At 41.2% G+C, this 18,315-nt stretch overlaps 1 protein-coding gene across 9 annotated transcripts in view; it reads right to left on the minus strand.

Annotated features, from left to right (window-relative positions):
• The window catches only part of ZNF827 (zinc finger protein 827), a 153,672-nt gene that overhangs the window by 68,853 nt on the left and 66,504 nt on the right, over nucleotides 1-18,315 (minus strand). For 8 of the 9 annotated variants that reach the window (XR_010439895.1, XR_010439896.1, XM_064711224.1 and 5 more), the window contains 2 exons: nucleotides 7,410-8,420; nucleotides 3,366-3,538 (listed from right to left, as the gene is read on the minus strand). Coding sequence is in view for 7 of the 9 variants with exons in the window: in XM_064711224.1 (XP_064567294.1) it covers nucleotides 3,366-3,538; nucleotides 7,410-8,420 (1,184 nt within the window). In the remaining 2 variants the exon portion in view is untranslated. Of the gene's footprint in view, nucleotides 1-3,365; nucleotides 3,539-7,409; nucleotides 8,421-18,315 lie in introns of those variants that run through there. The other variant, XM_064711229.1, reaches the window with a different exon arrangement.

The following is an 18,315-nucleotide window of genomic DNA, read 5'->3' on the forward strand; positions in this document are numbered from 1 at the left end:
AACACTCTGTGCCTTAAAAGGCAGGCTACTCAGCCCCCCTTGCTTGTTGTGTGTCTGTGTGGAAACTTTCCTTCTGTTTCCCTTCTTGCTCCTTTCACTTCCTCGCCTCCAGTTGTGAGCTGGCCCTGGCAGAGTGCCCTTAGAGGGAGAAAGCTTCATCCATGTGGTGGGTAGCACATGCAGATCTGAATATGGGTCAGGGCTCCAACCATTCCAGCTCTCTATTAAGATTTTCTCCATAGCAGGGGACAGGACACCAAAAATGTTGGCAATGTTGAGTTCTGGGTCAGTCACTTAAACATGTTACAATTATCATAAAATTACATAGTGTATATATATTGTATAGTTATGGGTAATTAGTCGTGTATATATATTATATAGTTATGGGTAATTAGCCTAAAGACACAGTAAGGAAGGTCCATATGGACACACACAGACCACTCATGGAAATGAAATCTCCAAATAACCAGTTTCAGTGGAGAATGCCTACAAGAACCTAGAAAAAAAAATAAGGTGGTTCAAGCTCATGGCTGTGTTGCCTAGGAGGACACAAAAGAAAAAAATAAAAGATTTTGAGGACTGCAGTTGAACAAAACACATTTTGCCTCTTATCCTTATCAACAGAGAAAAAACCTATGAAAACCAAAGAACAGCATAAACAAAGATTTTAAGGTGATGTACCTGCCCCTGGAAAAAAGCTTGGTTTGTTACAGCCAATCCTGGAATAAAAGTTGCCTTGTAATGAATGACAAATACCAGCCCAGTACCTTAGCTCTGAGTGGTCTTTTTGGGTTTGAAAAATCTGCCTTCACCTGTAGGCACAGCTGACACATGGGGAGAAATGGCTGGAGAAGCAGAAGCAGCTCTACCCTCATGGGCTGCCTGCCAGAAAGGAGGCAAGGCCAGGTAGCTCCCAAAGGACACTAAGGCAAACAGAAAACCAACACACCCAGCTGGTATAACCAGAACACTGCACCCTAAGTAGCTCCCAGCTGTACTGTACCATTTCTGGCGTGCATTCAGTCCATTTTGAATGCTGTTGGCTTATATATGTTCCAGTTTTTATAATATCATATACATATAGATTTAAAGGCATCACTGTTTATAATGAGAAAAGAAATCTCATTTTTTAAAACCTTTAATCTTGTTATCAATTTATACTTCCACCGAAAGGAATTCAAATTATGTCTGACAAGACTAACATGCCCATTCCTTATTCACCTGCTTCATTTTTGATGTCATAGAAAATAATTTTATTAATGGCTTAGTCAGTTAAGAAAAGTGTATGAAATCATTTCAAACTAAGGCAAAATATTATTTTTCACATTGTTGTGCTTGTGATTCTTTGCATCTGTCTGAAGACCAAAAAACAAAGGCAAATCATCTGGTTTTGTAAGACAATTGCTTTCACCTCAAATAAGGACAGCTCTGCCAGCAAAGATGCCCAGTCCATCATGACTTTCATGACTGGACTGCAGTGATGGAGGAGACTTCAGATCAGGCCTCCACAGTGAGGCTGAAGGTGGCTGTAACGTCTTGCATTGAGTCAAACAGGCCTGACTCTGACCTCAGGGGTTTCTAACCAAGCATTACCCAGTCACAGTCACAATATCACCAAATAATTAACACTACATGCTACATGATTGTACAAGGAAGTATGTTTTAAGCAGATGCAGGCTCCGTTAATGAAAGAAATAATGCTGGGAGGGGAGCAGAAAAAGGCACAAGGGCCTCAGGAAGCCATCAGTTTGAGAATACACAAAGACAGTGAAAAAGTCCCTGATTTTGTCCAACATCTTACCTGTGACCACCTGCAGAAATCACCTTGCCAAAAAGGAAGGGATAGATCCTCAACCTTCAAACAACATTTTGTGCCAGTAAGGCAGAAAAATGCAGAGAACAATTATTTCTGCAGGGAACAAATAGGGATGTCCTTTAGAAAGCAGGGGACAACAACAGGTCTCTGCCAGGGAATAGTGAGCTCCTAGGTGATGCACACCTTCTGTGCAGGCTGTCAACAGCTGACAACAAACAAACAAAAACCCCCACATTTTCTTTCCATGCTGTGTTTCCATCCTATCTATTCATCCTCTGCTTAGGTTGGCCATCTGTGCCCTCTAGTCAACATGGAACAGCAAGTCCTAAAAGAGAGAGCCATAAGCACTGAGCTGACTTGATAAGGATTAGCATGATACACTGAGGATGCCTGGGAATAGTGCACTGATCTACAGCAGAAGTGCTAAGGAATGAGCCTTCAGACTATAGGGGGATGATTTAAGACCTAGCAACAACTTAAACCATAGTAAGATCTAATGTTGTGACAAGAGGAATCAGAATAATTTACACAGAAGGGAACAGATTCTTGAGTGTAAGCGAGGCCATACTCTTGTCCAGTAAGCTCAGATTCTGCAATAGCACATAGGAAACCTGAACAGGCATTTCTGTCCCCCCTCACACCAGTCTGATCCCCTGTTACACACATTCATCTAAAACAGACAAAATGGTAACTATAATAAAACACTTCACTATTATTATAAAACTCAACTGCATTAACAAGGGAAATGTTTTCACTTCAGCTTATCAATCAAAGGGCTAAGAGGACAGGTTCCATTTCAACTTCCTCAAGAATATTCTACAGCTTGCAACACTCAGCACTTTGTGTTGCACCCATGTAGTACTTCAGCTAAGCAGACAATCAGTTTCTTCTTTTTTCTATATTTTTCTGTATCAACACAGATGTTGCTTCCTTCAGAAGGTCATTTTCAGCTTAAGCCCAAAACTCAGGCTGAGTTAAAAACACATTTTAAACTTGAAAACAAAATATTACAGTATGATCTGTCATTCATTTTGGTTTGGATGATTCACTTCTGAAATGCCCACAGTTAAAAGCTACAGCAAGAAAAAAGTTAAAACTGCAGGCCTGCCTGTAGAAAGTGATGGAGAGATCCCTGCTAGAGCTGGCCAAGTTGGTTTGCCCACTTACAGTGAGCCACTGGCATGCAGGGTTATTATCATGCACTGGAATCCTGGGAGTAGCACTGACAGGATTGTGTGGTGTCACATCCCAACCAGCATCCCTGCTCCTGGTGCTTCCAGCTCTGGAACTGAATCAGCCACACACAGCTTGTACTGTACCCAACTGACATAACCCAAGGCAGTTTCCCCATTGCATAAAATGGAAAGGCAAGCAATGGAATGAAAGTTATTTCTTTCTTTTTATGGCCTCTTTAGTTAAGTACAGGCATCATTTGTAGTACAACTAGGGAAATTTTGTTCTTGCAAATGCAAATGAAATAGCTTTGTTATACTCTCAGTTTTTGACTGATGATTTGGGTATTTTGATTGTCAGTAAAGGTTTCCCTTACCTTCATGTGTGATTTGAGATTGTCCTTGCGTGCACAGCGGAAAGGACAGAGAGGGCACTGGTGGCTCTTCAAACCTGTGTGAATCACCATGTGCCGTTTCCAGTAACTCTTCCTCTTGATTACCAAACCACAGATGGGACACTGGAAAGGTTTTCCCCCTTCTTCTTCTGAGGCTTAGCAGGAAGAAAAAGAGAGGATCCTTTACAGCCACTTGCCAAATACTTTCCCCTTGTAAACATACTCAAGATATCATTTCTCAATGATTTCTCAAGTTTCATCTGTAAAGAGACATTGGTTAAAAAACAACAGGTACCAGAAGTTTCCATTCCCCCCTGCATATACCTCTTCCCCTGGTTCTAGTTATTATCCCTCTGAGAAAGGTCACCATAATTTATAAAGGTTAATGCTCCAAACTTCCTTTCACTAATCAGTAGAGGATGCTCCTCTCTCTCACCTGGGTCCTAATGTTCCTTATAATTGAACTGCACCAAGATGAATGCCTCTCATAATCATCACTTTTCAGCTTCATTTCCTATCAAAGGCTGGTTGTAGCAGAGTATGGGAAATATGCATAACTGTTAAAAAAATGATCCATTTCCACATGTGATGGTTAGCCAGCAGAAAAGCAGGATATAAAGCATGGAAGAACCCACAATTTAACTGAAAAGCATGCTGGTATTGCATGGCTGATATATTTAACACCAGAACTGAAAGACTTTGGAAGTCCTGTTGCTGAAATTGTTGAGTTATGGCTCAAGCAGATACTGCTGCAGCACCAGCCATCAAAGGTCTTCAGGTCATAGGTTTCCTTCTGCTCCTCTAATCGCCAGGGCTTTAAATCTACTGCCTTCCTAAATGTCTGCACTTTGCTTTACTGCCCAATTCACCTAAAAAAAGGATTTGGTGGCTTTGATCAGGAAAATATGGTTAGACTTCCAAGTGCAGAACCATCATAAGGTTGAAGGAGAGAGAAATTCCTTGCTGCTGACTTTGCACAACTAATCCTCCATCCATCCATCCTCTCACAACAATTTCCTCTCATTATTATAAAGGAAGGCCTACTATTACAGTGGAACTGGATGTCCTTTTCCTTATTGTAAAAGACAAAACTGTTTTCAAATATCCAGAGCTCAGCAATGTGCATCTGGCTATTCAAAAATTCTCTCAGACTATTTAATCTCATTACTATCACTGATAAGAATCTAGCAAACATCAAATTCCCTTGATGAGGAACTAAGTGACAAAAACCTCCAGAAAGATCTGTCTCATCCCAAAGCACAATTCTTGCAATTAAATAGGAAACAAACCCACTATAATTCAACTGATTAGGCAGTCATTATGTAAGTACAGAAAGGGACACAATGTCAAAGCATGTACTATTGCAAGTTCAGAAATTCTCCTTGTAAAATATTCTATCACACTTAAAATATCAAATTGTTCCCCTCTCTGCCTCTCTAAAGAGTAGGCCAAAACCAATGTCATAACTGCTTATGTTTGTTTTAAAATATTTCTACTTTTTTCTTGACAACAGGCAGAAGAGAGACAAACCACAGAAAAAAAAAATACATGGGTGGCTTTTTTACCTATCATGTCTTTTCCTTCTATCACATCTTTTCTTCAGCCTCTGGCTGCCACCCAGAAGAGAAAAGTGTAACAAGATATTACCTGATTTTGACTCCCTCAAAAATAAATCAGCAATCAAGATGAATCAAGGGTGATCTAGCACATTAAAAAATATGCAAACAAGTGGGATGAATGCATGTGACCTCACCAATAACAGAGACAATTAGTGTTACTCAGGAATTGTGCCAGTGTGCTCCAGAGCTGAACCATGTATACTGTATGAAGCTCAGACTAAAAAGAAAATCAGGGGTTTCAGCTTTCCTTCATTTATATTGATGTCTATCTTACATCACAATGATACTCCAGTGAGGAGAGAATCAGCCAATGCTTCCCAAAGAAGTTTTGGGAACCAAATTCCAAGCATCACAGGCATTAAGTTACACCAAAAAAGTATTCAGTCAGTAAAAGAAAGGTCTGTCACCCACATTCTTTCAAAACAACAGAACTTAACAGATATTTCAGGCTTCCTTTTCAACTTCATCCCAAATGTGTAAGCAGTTTATAATACTGGCAATAGTAACAGATTGATAGAAAAGTTCATCTCCTCTGTACCAATTTACTGTAATAAACATGCAGGTCCCGATTAGGTTGACCAAACCTGATGTGCCATTTCAGAGGCAACCACACTCTGATAAGCCATGGCTCCAGCTTCTTGCCTGAAATAATTCTGAGCAAATAGCTCAAAGTGGTGGACAAAAGAGCAGCAGGCATGCTCTTGTTATTAACTTACTCCTCTTTAAATAGCCTCCATCCTTGCTGCTCCTTACTTACATCTAATTAATCTCACTGAGTATTGATCTCATAACCAAAGCTACACGTTGCTGGTGGGGAAGTGAATCAGATTTGTAACAGCAAAGCAAACCCATCAGTGTAAAAGTTCAATGTGTGAGTGTGGGGGAAAAGACCTCTCAAGCTATACCTACTAGGAAAAGATACTTCTCTCTGGGAACAAGACAAAAAAAGACTCAAGGAACAACCAGACAGACACAACAAGATAAAGCATTATATACCTTTTTTTTTTTTTTTTAATATTTTAGTGCCATAAGGTTTTCTGAGCAAAAGGAATCAGGAATATGTAACATTTATTTTCATGGCAAATGTACACATTCAGCTGTTAGCTTATATTACTCCAAGAAGGCTTAATCTAAACTAATGAAAACCTTAGGCCAGGCCATGCCAAGAATAGTCTGCCACTTTAATTACCTTGGCAAAACACAGCAGTTAAGCATTTATAGAACACATGTATAACACAGAGCAAAAACTGGTACTGGCTGTTACTCATTGCATCCCTCTTCCTCCTCCTCCAAGGGAGGGATGAGCACTGCTGTCCATCCAATAGCTTCCAAGCTAAGAGTGCTGACCAAGAGCTGCACAGGACAGACTGGGCCTCAGGATACCCCTAAGCAAAGAGGTTAGGGCAGAAAACCAGCAGGGCAATTACACAACATGCATGTCAGGCTCCATGTCTGTACACTGGCTTGCTACACCTGTGCAGCCAGGCTAGTACTCCTGATAAAACTCAGCCTGATAAAGCTGGAATATGCTAAACCCCTTTGTGCATCTCATGAAGATACCTGCCACGCTTCCTTTTCCTTTGCAGCACAACACTGACGACACCTGAAGCCATATGTTCCACCAGAAATTTGAATCTGTGATGTGAACTTTTTATAGAAAGAGATGAAAGAAATTATTTTTCCTTATTTTGAAGATGGATCATTTAAATTCCCCAGCATGGCTTGCCAGCTCTTTAAAGCTTTTGTTACCCAGACAGTTTCTTCTTCTTCCCTATAACCCTGATTCCTTGACTGTCAACAGCTGGAACTGATGGAGGAAAGTCAGATATGTAAAATGCTTCTTGTTGAGCAAATTAGAGAAATGCAGTTTAGTTGGATTTTTTTTTGTTAACAACAAAGGATTGTAAAAAAAATTTAATGAAAAGTGGCAACACAATAATACACTCTGGTAAATTAGGGCAGAATAGTAAGCGATTACACAAAAGTCCATTTGTGACAAAGACAGCAGGAGGGAGAATTCTCCCTTGTCCAATATTTCAAAAGCACTAGTTTTGTACATGCTCACTGATACTGTGAGCTCCCTCACAGGAATTCTTTGATCTTCTCCATTAAATATTTTTGTGGACACATTCTAAACTTGGTAAGAGAGCAAAATACTATTGTATGGAATAAAAGGGGAAAAAATGTACCTAACTGTACACTCACACCTTTAAAATAGGGAAACATTTGTGACAGCTTGGTCTCAAAGTGGTACTTCAAAAAGCTTTTCTATTGTTCACCTAAAGTATCTATTTCTTATTTTCATAAGACATGGAATCAAACCAAATCCAGACCCACTGAAGAGATGTTATATAAGCCTATAGCAAAACAAATATATTCTATTTAGTGGTTCAAATTGTATCCATACCTGTACTGGTGGGTTTGGATGCTCTTCCCTTGGGGACTGGTAGTAGCAGTAATTCCAAAGACTGCGGTGGAGTTGCTTTCTCTTGTTTCATCTCTGAAAGCTGCAGAGGATCCTCAGGAACCAGTGATTTCTTCTTCTCAGCCAGGAGGGTGCCTGCAGCCCTTGCAGCAACCTCCTTGAGAAGGGCAGCTGAAGAGGTCATGGAAGCCAGGGAAAGGAAAGAGCTGGCTGGAGGCGGGTGCTCCTGCCCAGGAGTCATGCTTCTCTCGCTCACTTTCTTAGATAAAGCTGCTAACGTGGAGCTGGCTGACTGAGAGCTAAAGGGTGAGGAAAAGGACTCGAATCGTATCGTGTCCTCAGTCCTGGAAAAAGATTTGTCCTGCAGAACAGCATTGGCTGCGGCTTTCAGCTTCAGGATAGCTGAATCAGGGGACAAACCACAGGTGGTGCTCGAGTTTGGCAACCACTTACCTTGATTCCATATGAAGTGACTGCCTGCATTGTATTGGTCACTTTGTTCCTGTTTCTCAGCAAGCTTTCTGGCAAGCACACTTAGCTGCTGGGCATGGTGAGCAGGTGGAGAGAAGGAGAAGTTGGAGCCAAGATTGGCAGGGGACTCGACTCTGCCATTGACTGTAACGGCAGCATCCAGCTTGAGGGAGCCAGCCTCCAGGAGCCGCCGCAGGTTACTGCTCAGTGGCTTGTTTGGACCAGGAGGTTCCTCCTCACCCAGAGAGGACACATCTGGAGAAAGGTGCTCCTTGCTCTGCAGCGTGTCTCTCAGTGCCTCATTTTCAATGGACCCCAGCTCCGCTGCGTTGCTGCTCGGCGTTGCACTTCCCAAAGAGGTGTCGGGGGAGGTGGACTGCTCTTGAATCCTGTCCTCAAGGGACAACTTAAAGTTCTCCTGGACTTCTCCATATGATGCTTCCGAAGGAGTTTCTGAAGAATTCCCAAACCAGCGTTCTTCCTCACTGAGCTCACCTTCCACTTCTTCCTGTCTGGTACCATCTGTGTGTGACCATGAACAACAGCATTATTCCCAAATCTGTGTGAAGCAGTTTCTTAGCATGAAGCATGCCTGACTTCTGCATGACCCTCCTAAACAGTCCCCCAGCACACCCCCCTAAAATGCACAGGCTTGGAATCAGCCTGGATTCAGTGACCAGAAAAAAGACCTTTCCAAAATGAATAAATCTTTCTTAGAAGACTTAATGATGACAAACCTGTCATCTTTCAGTCTGCATAACTAAAGTGGCTAAAACTGCAACAATACATATAAACATAATATATATGCATATATTGCAAACAATTCTTTATTGGCATAGTCTGTACATCCTGCCAAATATTATGAACTCACTGGTATAAGGCAGGGATTCAACAGATCAGAAATTACTGGATACTTCTGTATTTGTACAGCCAGCACAGGTGTGCCTTCAAAGGCAGATCAGGTGTGCAGCTACTCAAATCTCAGACCAATCCTGCAGTGACCCCTATCTAAAATAAAATAAAATAAATTTGTACTAATAATTCGCAATCCATTCCTGAATAGCTGCAATGACTAATACATGAATGCAGACTAAAGCTCCCATCTCTCCAACTACTTGGGAAAGGAGCATCATACACACAGTGTTGTCATATACAGACTCTAATTGCTCTTATTCATTTGTCACTGTTTAATGAAGTTTTAAAGATCATTCTAAACTGAACTTAGTTTAGCTGAAAAGAAAAAAAAGGAAAAGTCTTGGTTCCACTGCAGTTAAGTTACATTTTCTCCTTTCTGGTAACTGCAAAACACCCGAGTGTCTCCTGAGATCTGGCAGTGTTTAAAGCACTGTGACCCTGGATTGCTCCTCTTCCTGACAGGTATCCAAAGTCATACAGATGTGACCAAGACTTTTTTTTTTGGCAGACCTTCCTGCCCAATCAGAACACAGTAAAGAACAACACCAACGCTAGAATTAAATTCATATTATCTTCTCTTGCCAGATACATCTCACATTTCTTGCTTTTGGACAAAATGTCCCAAGCTGCACAAGCATCTTTGTAATCACACTACAGCAAGACAAAAGTATTTAATATAACCCTCTAGTGACATTCTGGAAATAAGCCTGCATGATGTGCATTGTGTCTATGATCATGTATTATTCCCAGATTCCCAATTTAATTCCAGCAAATTACAAAACTTGGAGAGAAGTTAATGAATAAAACTTAGATTTCTATTATTGCTTTGATCCAAAGAATTTAAGGAGCAAAACCTCAAATGTATCATGAGTATAGAGACAAAAATGCACACTCTGAAAGCAAAGTCTTCGGAGTTTTTTATGTTATATAGAATATGAGGCACAGTCTCTCACAAAAAGTTTCTTTTATTCAAAACCCTGTGGAAAAAAGTCACCAATATTTTAGAAGCTGGCAATAAACTCAGCTACCTTAGGTTTGTAATTCAAGCAGAAGAGGGTTAGCATATTCCCTTTTCAAAACAAGCAGAAGCCAAACAAACATCCAAGCTCTTAGCTAGAATTATTTTGGTATTGACCAAGTTAACAACACAGGCTCAGCAATAACATGTGCATAAAGGCCAAGTACCATGCACATTCAAATAAAGGAGAGAGATGCTAATCAGTTGAACCAGCACTTATGTAGGTTAAAGGAGAACTGAATGTATTCCCTCTTCACCCCATGAACATTAAAAAAGTAACTTGAGCATGTCTGTACAGCTGGGTGCACTCACATGAGAGATCCATTCACTCATCGCAGATGCAAACAAGTTTGGAAGCCAAAAAAGCATCTTACTGGCACTTTGTCTGAACTCACACACCAAGTGCAGGGCACATCCTCTGGGACACAGCCTGGAGCTCACCCCACTACACAGCTCTGGAGCCAGAGCCAGCCTGCTCCCTACACTCATCTGTCTGGTGAAACAATCTCTCCCACCCCTGCAAACCCCGCTCTCTCTGGCTCTGTACTTCCCATCCATTCATAGCAAGGGAGAATTGCATTTCCCTTCACCCAGAAAGCCACTCAAACATTACAGTCTGAGGCATATTTAGGTGTAAATGGATCTAAGAAGAAGTGGACTTTTATTTTAGGGAAATCTACAGCTTACTAACCCCCCAAAGTTCTCTGTTCCTTGCTGTGTACCTCAACTTCTTTCTTTTTCCAGACATGCAAATTCCCCATTGGTCTTGCCTACACAAAAGGGCAGCCACCACCATGTTATTGACAGGGAGCAGCAGGAGAGCAGAATTCTTCATTTAAAGGCTTGCTCCCAAGCTCAGGATTTCCCTCCTCTTTAGGTAACACACTGAGAGCTCCCTCTCCTGTTGCTAATCTACCTGTGACCACTCAAGGCCTCTCAAAGCTCCATGCAGTTTCTATAATAAAGGGCAAATTTTCCCTCCAGTCTCACTATCCAAAAGCCAGCATGATACTTTTTTTTTCCACCAGTGCAGTTTCTTTTTGTAGCCAGAAATCAGACCTCTAACTGCTGACACTGTTCTAATTTTCCTCTTCTCAGTAATTCCCAGTTGCTGCAGCATCAAGCCCACTGTATTTGAGGGCTGTAAGGTTAATGCTGAAAAAGCCAGCATCAGTGTCTTATCACGAGCTCAGTCAAGCCTCCTTTTAAACACCAGTGAATTGGTTTAGGAGCAGAACAGTGAAGCCTGGCAATTTCATTGCTAAGCAAAGCTGCCTTTCAAGGCCTTCAGGGCAGAATTTTAATTCACATTAACTTGTGAGCCTGTGAGTTTGAACAAGCTTGAGCACTCCAGGAGAAATCAACCCAATGACTTCTTTATGATTTCAAATTATATAAAAGCTTCCCTCAGAACCCAGGGGGTTCATGGGTCACCCAGATCAGGTTTGTCTGAAGCAGGACCCAACCTCCACATGTCTGTCAAAAAATTTCAGCTCTATTTCACATCTGTGGCAGAAATCTGCATGATATGTTTTTCCTTTCTCTCACAACATAGTTATGGAGCTGTTCTCATCATGATTCAAGAGTCAAGACCTGTCATTACTGCTTCTTCCTGATTTCCAGAGCAATTCTGAAACTGCTTCCCAAGCCCTTTGCCACTGGCAGAGGCCAGTTGGGAATTACAGACAGCCTGCATGTTTCAGGACTATCACATTGCACACCACCCAGGAGCCTCTAAAAAATATTTTTCCAGTCTTGTCAGCAATGACAAAAGGCACCAAAGTACTGCTGGGTGACTGCTGCCACTGCTGTAGCCCATGTATCCATCTCTGGCAAAGCCACAAATGTGTGCAGAAAGCACTGTTTGAAGAAGTGCCAGTTTCCCTCGCTCGCCAACTCATCTGCTTGCTTTCAAATACAGAGAAGTTCATTTTCCTCTTCAAGAGATCAGTTTGACAGACAAATCTTATTGATCCCGAAGTGTGTTATTTCACTTTGTGACCATCTGCCCTTTTATTTAGAGTGCTGATTAGAATCTGACCCTGGTACCAATAGAAATGTAAATATTAACTTGCTCAAACTACTTATATCTGAAAACTGAAAAAGACAAACATGTTTGTTGATTTATACGCTGAGTCACTCAGCTCAAATGCTGGAAACTTTAACTGTACCCACTGCAATGTACACATGCCATTCCAGAAAGTGGCAAGTGTGAGATGATCCACAGCTTTGCTTTGTAGGACTTGGAGGGGAGAAATATCAATGTAGTGAGTTGGATCTCCAGGAAAGGGAAGAGTCTCCAAGTTGTGTTACTGAGCAACAGACATGGGCAGCAAAAACATGATGGAAAGAACACCATTCCAAAAACACTGGAAATTATCTGAGAAGAGGCTACAGCTAAGGAACTCACCCCAGAGAATGATTTTTCATGCTAAGCAGGACAAAATTCTACTTCACTGAAATGAGTGAATTACAGAACTTCAATATAGAAATCCATATGGTGCAGTGATAGGAAACATACAGAAATTGTAATGATGGGATTACAGAATGAAAATTAAAGCAAACACTAAAGTAGGTAGAAGTAAAATAATTTCAAATAAATGCATACACGAAAATTGCTCATGAGATAAATTAATCAAAATTGCCCTTTTTCAGCTCTTACATTTCAAGGAAAAACTGGGAAGATTTAAAGATATAGGAGAGTCAAACCTCATCTTTATTATCTTGATATCAATTACCCTGATTTGCATAAGGATTTCAGATATGATCATTCAAGTTTGCATCAATCTAATAAAGTTACAATTACATTTGTTGTCCATTTGACACCCAGATCATCTTCCTAATTTGCTACCCCAACAACTCTCTATCCTTTCATCTCTAGCACCGACCATAAACCATCCTTTTGATTATTTTACACTGAACCCTGTACCTGGGCCTACTGAAAGAGCTGGGATTAAGTGATAGCTTTACACCAGGGAACTGAGGAGCTCTGCAAAGATACCTAAAGAATTTAAAAGAACACATTAAACTTAAATGAAGCAGGAAGCCATCCAAGAGGAGTGCTGCGGTAACACTGACTGGCTCGGTTGAGCAATCAGTTTAAGGCCAAGTAAATAGGCAGATGCATCAAAAATAAGGCAGAGACAATACCTGAGCAAGCTAGGATTTAGCCTTGGGTGACTTTTACCAGTGACAGCAAGAAAAGTAGAATGAGTGAAGAGAAGAAACAGCTGACAACTAAGAAGGCAAGGATAACTGTAAGGATTTAACCAGTCATGGACAAGGCAGCGAACTGGAAGGCTCATATCCAGCCTCCAGGATGGGTTCTTCTGTTCTAGTCCTTCCTGATTGTTTTCTTAGAACCCTTAAATGAGGACTAGGGAATCAGGCCACAGGGCAGAATTTGCTGTCCTGGCAGTCCAGTTCAGGATACCCTTTCCTGCTGTAACCCAGGTTCCATCATGACTTGTCATCACCATCATATCCAAACAAGACATGTTTGCCCATCACATGGTGGCTGTTAATTCAAGATGAGTACAGGCTCCCCTTGTCCCCATCTTACCTCTGCAGACAGATAACATGGAGGAGAAAAGATTGAAGGAGCTAAAGACCAAATACAATGGATACCTTTAGGTGAACTAGGTAAACTGTGTAGGTGCATCACTTTAGCAAGGAGAAAGAATAATTGCAAGAGACCACTTGCTAATACCACATCACTTTCTAATTCACATTTTCTCTGAGTGTCAGCTTCACATAAGCCCTTGCTTATTTCACGGTCAGGTACTACTGAAATCACAAGGCACAGACCTAAAAATGACAGTCATACAGTCATATCTGGAAAGTCTATTCTGTGGTATCCTACATAAATTGCTCAGTCTAGCTGCCTACCTACAAACTACCCTTTTGGCATTCAGGCTGATTTTGAAGCATTTCAAATTAAATTTAAAAAAAAAAGGGTGAATGTAATATCTTTGGGCTGAACAACTTTTAAGGGTTCCCACACTCACCAAACCATGCAGATGTGTGTGCTGTAAAACTACCTCCAAGAAGTGGGGCACACCTCACAGTTTCTTTCTTTTTTTACCTCTAAAAAGCATTTACAGCCACATCTGATGAGGTTGTATGTCCAGAGCAGCAGCTATGTTGATTTTCCCATAGGGATGCTTGCTAGAAAATAATTATTTTAATAAAACCACAAAGGCCTGCCTTAACTCCTTTTAATATATCTACAGCAGCAAATAAGACTTAAAAGTCACAGTTGCATCAATAGTCATGTGCTGGAGTGGCCTTGGTCCCCCATTTTCCCTTCATAATTTCTGTGACCTATAATAGGTAAGCAGCACAGGAAGTCACCTCCTCTTTCAGTGGAATTTCTGGCTCTCTCCTTATCAACGGGATGATTATTCAACTCTTGACCTCCTCACAAAATGGTTTAGTAGCGTTGCCGGTGCTTGAACCAAATTTCTGTACTGCAGGCTGACCTAAAGAGAGCAGCACAGCTGCAAGAAGGATCTGCCAAAAAGCCACAGCTCTTCTGTTCTGTCCTTCTCCCCTGTGTTTAGGTTATGTGAAAATACTCACACAATTAGACAGGGAAAGAAGCCCTAGGTAGGGCTCTCTATTTCATCTCCACATCTTCCAAGATAATGATTTTCCTAACTGGAGGGAAGGAGGAAAGGGGAAAAGAAAGGCACAGCTTTTAAAGACAGGGCATACATTCCCTACTTTTATCCCTAACTTAAAGTGACTTTTTAAAAATCAACATACAAGGAAACCCCAGAATATTCACCTAACAATTTCTCTAGTACTGCTTTTCTGAAAAAAGGACTCAGAGCCAAAAAAGATTAGAGAATGTTAGTTATTTTGCAGTAACTAGAACTCTTCAAGATGCTTTGCCTATACACACAAACAACTGAATGTGCCCAAATATTGTAATATTGAGCACATTCAGGTTTCCAAACTGCTAGACAGCCATGGATTATCAAAATGCATGTACAATATCTCAGTTTCCTCTCAAAGGCAGAATCCAGGTGTGATGGACTCTCCCAAGGAAAAAGGGAATCAGGACAAATTACTGAAAAAACTTGTCATAGACAACATAAAACTGCCTTTATTTCCCGTCCCTCAGAGGAGAGAGAAATTGTGGTAGATGGGAAACAGAGACAGCAGCCTTCTATTTTCAGCCACAAGCCCCAGAAAAACTGTGCCAAGTGTGTTTCACCAACTGCCAAAAAGATCCATCTTTTACTAGCTAGCACCCATGAACAGGGAAACACATGGATCTTCTCCTGAGAAGAGCTGTCACTACTTGTTGAAGGTTCTATGGGATGGTTGACAGACCACAAGACAGGACCTTACAAAGACAAGTCTGATCTCCCCCAAAAGCAAGTTCAAAAGAGAACTCCTAGAATGATGGATGTTTGACCTCTTGCCTCCAAGAAAGATTAGCTATTCTCCTGTTCTAGGCAGGAGGTTATAGTGAGTGGCTGTGGGATTAGTGTGTAAGGAGGGTCACTTCCACTGGGACACAGATATTTAAAGCCACAAAGAAACAGGCATCACCTTACAGTGCAGTGAGGTGATAAAAGCTCAAGGCCAACAGAAGTGGTGATCCTGTGCCCTCCCTTAGACTTGCTCTGTTCTTTGACTGCTTCATGAGCCAATTTCAACTCACCAGTTTGGCAGAAAACCACTCATTCTGTCAAGAAATCAACAAAAAAAAATGATGCAAAGGGGACAGGAATGAGAAAACAGGCAGAATCAACAATCTGAGGCACCTATCTCCTCTAGTCTTGTGGGGTACAAAGTACATCATGACCTGTTGGTGAAAAACCACCTGAGGATTCTCTGTCCCATCCCAAACCTGCACAACACACCACACCTCTCAGGGAAGAGCTGGCCTGTGCAGTCAGGGTGGCCACAGCAGCCAGTATCATGTAGCCTTCTCCAGAAGCCTAATCTGGGACATCTGTAGCTGGCTTGGCCCCCATACACTCTGATCCTAATTAAAAAACCCTCTTCTCTAAACCTGGTAGGCAGCATCTTTCTGAGAGAAGAACAGTTCTAAAGACCCAGAAATAATATCTTAACAGTCAGGCTCAGGGCTCAGTAATCAGCAACCATGAAAGTAGGAGGGTAGAGCAGTATGTCTTATAAAGCAATCAATAACAACATATTACATATTATACAATATGTACATTCCATGTTACATATAAATAGCACACATGTATAATAATGCATGATGATATTTGATATTTGCTTACTATAATTTAAAATTAGTTGATTCTAGCTGGATTTTGCCAGTATTTCAGGCCCAGTGAACTGAAGAACTTGAGGTGTGCATGTGAAACAGAACAAAATACACACAGCCCTAGAGAGGGGAATGTTTTTGAAGATCATCTCTCAAGAGGTGTGCCACTAAAGAACAGCCTGCAGAAAAAGCTGCCGTCAGCTGACTTAATCCAGCTTGATCACCAGGGAGGTGATCCTGACTTCTCTGCTCAGCCCTGGTGAGGCACATCTGGAAGGCTGTGTCCAGTTCTGGGCTCCTCAGCACACGAGAGACGTGGGGCTCTGGCCAAGCTACATTGACATTAAAGGGACAGGAGCATTCCTCTTACAGGAACTGGCTGAGAAACTTGGGCCCATTCAGCCTTGAGTAGAGACAACTGAGAAGGGACCATCAGTGTATAAAAGTATCCAAAGGAGGTAGGGGTCAAGAGGATGGACCAGGCTCTGCTCAGTGAGGCTGGGCAATAGGACAAGAGGCAACAGCAGAAACTGATGCCCAGGAGTTCCACCTGAATATGAGGAAGAACTTCTCTACTGTGCAGTGACCACTCAGAGGAACAGATAGCCCAGAGAGGCCGTGGAGTCTCCCCTGCTGGAGATATTCAAGAACCATCTGAACACAATCCAGTGCCATGTGCTCTGGGATGACCCTGCTTGGGCAGTGAGGTTGGAACAGATGACCCACTGTGGTCCCCTCCAACCTGACCCATTCTGTGGTTCTGTGATCAACACAAAGAATAACTGGAGAGAAGGTATACAAAGACAGTTGATTTTTATGATGGAGGTTTTCAGAAGAAACAAATATTTCTGAGGTCATCTTATGCTGCAAAGGCTGCCTACTAGCCCCAAGACAGGTTCATAAAACACATGAAGTGTCAGTAAAACAATAGAAAATCATGTTCCTTGCAAAACCTATTTTATGTTACCAATGTGCTTGCAACAGTTTTATGAAGGCTGAACAAAATACCACAGCCAGACTTACTGAAAGTTTCTTCCACAGGCCCTTACAAGCATCCTATAATAACCTGTAGTTGAGGCTGGGCACACATTTCATAGAGCACAAGATTCTGATCAGACTTTCTAAGACACTACAGGAATATGGCCACCTAAAACCTGGAGTTGGTACATTAACATATCAAAGGAATATACCTCTTCTTCCTGATGTAAACAGAGAAGATGATAAACCATTTCCTATAAAACCAAACAACTTTTAGCCAGCAGCTTCTGAGCCAGATTAAAGTTCCTTATCAGGAATTTCAGGCTTCCCTGTGTCTTTTAAAACCAGCTATGATATCAGTTTTTGACTCTGATAGATTATTATAAAGTAGAGGAAAAACTGTATGAACTGTTCCATGGTTATTCCCACAGCCCTGCTGGAAATGGGAAGCAGTAATAACAATCTGTGGTGGTTCAAATGGTTCATGTGCAAGTCTATCCAGAGAGATTCCTGCACCTGGAATGCAGTGTATCCTTGACATCAGTGAACACTTGCCACCTACACATAGTTCAGCACAGCAATTAAAAATTCTACCTTTTGTTAGTTATAAAGAAGCCTCAAAACTCCTTAAAATTGTTTCTAGTTTTCCAAAATTTACTTTGATTGCTCATTTGTTTAGCTCTAGAAAGATGTCTAACTCAATAGGCTGCTGCAGTGAGAAAATATCAACTACCATATGATAATAGGGATGCTGGCACCTCCAAAATAAGAAGAGCTAAAGATTATTCTCAAGACTTCTCTTATCTTTAGCATACAGAGACAAGACCTGTCATGTCAGCCTACCTCACAAAGGAGGGGAAATATTCCAAAATTTCATAACATGGACCTTCTATGAAAATGAAACCTCAAAGAATTCTAGCAAACAATTTGCAAAAGCTGGCTACAACCAGAAAAGTCCCTAAAGGAGGAATTTTAGTTTCCACTCTGGGTCAAATTATTGTGGGAGAATCACATGAATGTCAAACATTAAGTATAGTAATCCATAATATTTTAAAGCCATTCTTCAACAGCATCTAACTCCATGAATAAGTTTTTCTATCCTTTGGCAGGTCATTAATGAAACCTTCTTTAAGAAGTTGCTTGTGAAACACAGAACTGGTGTCTCTATTAGGAAATTCTAAGCAGAAACACAAAACTACCTTATCTTAAACATAGTCTAGCTGCAAAGCAAAGGCTCAGTTACTCATTTCCAAATG

The sequence above is a fragment of the Zonotrichia leucophrys genome, chromosome 4 (genome assembly GCF_028769735.1).
Source record: "Zonotrichia leucophrys gambelii isolate GWCS_2022_RI chromosome 4, RI_Zleu_2.0, whole genome shotgun sequence".
NCBI lineage: Eukaryota > Metazoa > Chordata > Aves > Passeriformes > Passerellidae > Zonotrichia > Zonotrichia leucophrys.